General features: G+C 31.7%; 1 protein-coding gene across 2 annotated transcripts in view; it reads right to left on the minus strand.

Annotated features, from left to right (window-relative positions):
• The window catches only part of DAT (Sodium-dependent dopamine transporter), a 156,104-nt gene that overhangs the window by 108,577 nt on the left and 45,882 nt on the right, over nucleotides 1-1,645 (minus strand). For both annotated transcript variants that reach the window (XM_067045869.1, XM_067045868.1), the window contains exon 2: nucleotides 449-592. In XM_067045869.1, coding sequence (XP_066901970.1) covers nucleotides 449-572 — 124 coding nt within the window. In that variant the 5' untranslated portion in view covers nucleotides 573-592. The remainder of the gene's footprint in view (nucleotides 1-448; nucleotides 593-1,645) is intronic.

Here is a 1,645-nt window from a genome sequence, read left to right on the forward strand (position 1 = left end):
TATTATGTTTTATTTTTTTCACTTTCATTCTTTGATTGTATAATTATAATTATTTTAATTTTTTTTTTTATGATGGATCTTTATTATTTATAATTGTTCAATAGCTATAGCATTGCAAATAATTAGGTGTGTGTTTTTCTCAAGACTATGCCCTCTATCATCACCTGTTAAAAACTTACCTATCAAAATGTTATAATAACCATGTTAGGCACACCAAGGCCTAATAATAATAATAATAAATGATATCCAACCTTTAAAATGATGTGAATATTATAGAAAACTAGGTGAATTGTGTATTTCTAAAACAATAGACCTTGATTTGGGGATTATCTTGGTGTAATATTAATTGATAGAAAAACAAGACATCTTTCCTTCTGAACCACCTATGATATATAACAATGTATGTAAATATAATATAATTATTATCACTATTGTGCTTGATACTTACCGCCTCCATTTTTGTAGCAGAGGTAGGGAAACCTCCAGACGTTGGCTAGGTCGACAGCAAACCCGATCACGGAGAGGAGGAAGTCAACCTTCCCTGACCAGGTCTCTCGCCTATCACCCTCCATCCCCCTCGCTCTTACGCTCCCTGCAAAAATATTTTACATTTGGTTTTATAGACATCTATGTATATGAGAATTTTAGAAAATAATTTATTATAAATTCTGTTTCACCAGAGTTTATTTTATATTATGCTTTGGCAACAGAGCTAAAAATTTCTTTGTGTTTTAAGAGGATTGTCGCAGGCCATCCCTCTCGCACTGACCTATCAAACAAATTATTTCCTTGATTCTGAATAGATCTATTGATATACCACAAAGACACAAGCGTGTGAATAGGTTATTCGAATTGCCTGGTACAAGTGGTCGAATTTGTCGTTTTCCGGGCATAAATCAAAGGGCGTTTGAGCAAGCTCTTGTGCTCCATTCACACATTTGTAAAGTAGTATAGTTTTAGAACTACCGACACAATAATATTTGTGCTTTCCGTGTTTTAATTAATCAAAGAATTTTCTCAGCCTTCGGAATCAATAATTAACTCTACTTTAAGAATGTATATTTTAAAATTCTATCAATTGGACTTATCTTATCTTAAACAAAGCTTAGCAATTAACTAAAGTGGTTTATTTTTTATTAACTGAAGTATGAGTATACATTTGACAACAAGAACGAAAGTTGAATTCATAGCTTACCTATCATTATATATATTTTGTATCTTCAACTTTGTTAATATTTTCGTTTTCGTTTCTTTTTTCCTTTTCATAATGAAATTAGTGAAATTCCGTGGTATTTTAACAGTGACGTCCACCATTTTTGTCTGCCAAGAACACACAAGCGTGTGAATACGAACTTTTGTTACTTTCTTTGTTTACCAAACATTTAATTTAACAGATATATTGAATTTACATCAGCGAGTGACAAACATGTAGGTACGACTTTAGTTAGTGAGGAGGGATGTTGCTTCGTGTTATTGAGGATTAATGACCAGAAATCAAGTAATTCTTAATCGAACCTTGTTCTAGACGAGTCCGTGTTGAAGTTTTCAGTTCCTCCTGTGGTTTAAAGGCAGAAAAAGTATTTTTTTAGGGATTGGAAGATTTATGGATAAATCAATTAATTACTTAAAATATTCCACTAATTTA

The sequence above is a fragment of the Halyomorpha halys genome, unplaced genomic scaffold (genome assembly GCF_000696795.3).
Source record: "Halyomorpha halys isolate HHAL.00 unplaced genomic scaffold, Hhal_1.1 Scaffold10.1, whole genome shotgun sequence".
Classification (NCBI taxonomy): Eukaryota; Metazoa; Arthropoda; class Insecta; order Hemiptera; family Pentatomidae; genus Halyomorpha; species Halyomorpha halys.